At 57.5% G+C, this 1696-nt stretch overlaps 1 protein-coding gene across 1 annotated transcript; it reads right to left on the bottom strand.

The window, feature by feature from the left end:
- Positions 1–602: 602 nt before the first annotated feature.
- On the bottom strand, positions 603–1472 carry LOC138372622 (uncharacterized). The gene has a single exon (XM_069338113.1). The coding sequence runs from the start codon at positions 1470–1472 to the stop codon at positions 603–605; it is 870 nt and encodes a 289-aa protein (XP_069194214.1).
- Positions 1473–1696: the final 224 nt, after the last annotated feature.

The following is a 1696-nucleotide window of genomic DNA, read 5'->3' as shown; positions in this document are numbered from 1 at the left end:
GGAGGCTGATCGAGGTACCAGGTGCTGGAGGCTGGTCGAGGTACCAGGTGCTGGAGGCTGGTCGAGGTACCAGGTGCTGGGGGCTGGTCGAGGTACCAGGTGCTGGAGGCTGGGTGAGGTACCAGGTGCTCTAGGCTGGTCGATGTACCAGGTGCTGGAGGCTGGTCGAGGTACCAGGAGCAATAGGCTGGTCGAGGTACAGGTGCTGGAAGCTGGTAGAGGTACCAGGTGCTTGAGGATAGTCGAGGTACCATTTGGTGGAGGCTGGTTCAGGAGCCAGATGCTGGAGGCTGGTCGAGTTACCAGGAGCTGAAGGCTGGTCGAGGTACCAGGAGCTGAAGGCTGGTCGAGGTACCAGGAGCTGAAGGATGGTTGAGGTACCAGGAGCAGGAAGCTAGTCGAGGTACCTGGTGCTGGAAGCTGGTTGAGGAGCCAGATGCTGGAGGCTGGTCGAGGTACCAGATGCTGGAGTCTGGTCGAGGTACCAGGTGCTGCAGGCTGGTCGAGGTACCAGGCGCTGGAGACTGGTCGAGGTCCCAGGTGCTGGGGGCTAGGTCGAGGTACCAAGTGCTGGAGGCTGGTCGAGGTACCAGATGCTGGAGTCAGGTCGAGGTACCAGGTGCTGCAGGCTGGTCGAGGTACCAGGCGCTGGAGACTGGTCGAGGTACCAGGTGCTGGGGGCTCGGTCGAGGTACCAAGTGCTGGAGGCTGGTCGAGGTACCAGGTGTTAGGAGCTGGTCGAGGTTCCGGGTGCTGGAGGCTGGTCGAGGTACAAGGTGCTGGAGGCTGGTCGAGGTATCAGGTGCTGGAGGCTGGTCGAGGTACCAGGTTCTGGAGACTGGTCGAGGTACCAGGTGCTGGAGACTGATCGAGGTACCAGGTGCTGGAGACTGGTAGAGGTACCAAGTGCTGGAGGCTGGTCGAGGTACCAGGTGCTGGAGGCTTGTCGAGGTACCAGGTGCTGGAGGCTGGTCGAGGTACCAGGTGTTGGAGGCTGGTCGATTTACCAGGTGCTGGAGGCTGGTTGAAGTACCAGGTGCTGGAGGCTGGTTGAAGTACCAGGTGTTGGAGGCTGGTCGAGGTACCGGGTGCTTGAGGCTGGTTGAAGTACTAGGTGCTGGAGGCTGGTCGAGGTACCAGGTGCTGACGGGTGGTCGAGGAACCAGGTGCTGATGGCTGGTTGAAGTACCAGGTGCTGGAGGCTGGTCGAGGTACCAGGTGCTTGAGGCTGGTTGAAGTACTAGGTGCTGGAGGCTGGTCGAGGTACCAGGTGCTGGAGGCTGGTCGAGGTACCAGGGGCTGGAGGCTAGTCGAGGTACCTGATGCTGGAGGCTGGTCGAGGTACCAGATGCTGGAGGCTGGTCGAGGTACCAGGTGCTGGAGGCTGTTTTGTCTAAGGCCGTGTCCGTATTGGTGCTCAATGGTGCCCTTGTTTTAAAGCATCTGATAAATTCCAACAAAAATATTAACATCGTGTCCTCGTATTTGTGCCCAAGAGGTGAGAGTTGAGGTCCGTCACAGGGCTGACTGTACACAACATTTTGACTTCTGAGGACTTGCTTGTCATTTTCAGTTGCAACAGTCTCTTGAGTTTAATACCAGAAGACTCTCATCTCGTTTGCATATTTTCGAAGAAAATCATGTCATTTCCCAGGTGCAACAATGTGTGGTGTACTCGTTTTTATCTTATATGTAA

Source organism: Procambarus clarkii, chromosome 39, assembly GCF_040958095.1.
Source record: "Procambarus clarkii isolate CNS0578487 chromosome 39, FALCON_Pclarkii_2.0, whole genome shotgun sequence".
In the NCBI taxonomy this organism is placed as follows: domain Eukaryota; kingdom Metazoa; phylum Arthropoda; class Malacostraca; order Decapoda; family Cambaridae; genus Procambarus; species Procambarus clarkii.
This window is presented reverse-complemented; position numbering and strand designations above follow the sequence as displayed.

Excerpts from the sequence above, each read along its gene's own strand:
- LOC138372622 (XM_069338113.1), bottom strand. The coding sequence starts at position 1,472 with ATGTTAATATTTTTGTTGGAATTTATCAGATGCTTTAAAACAAGGGCA.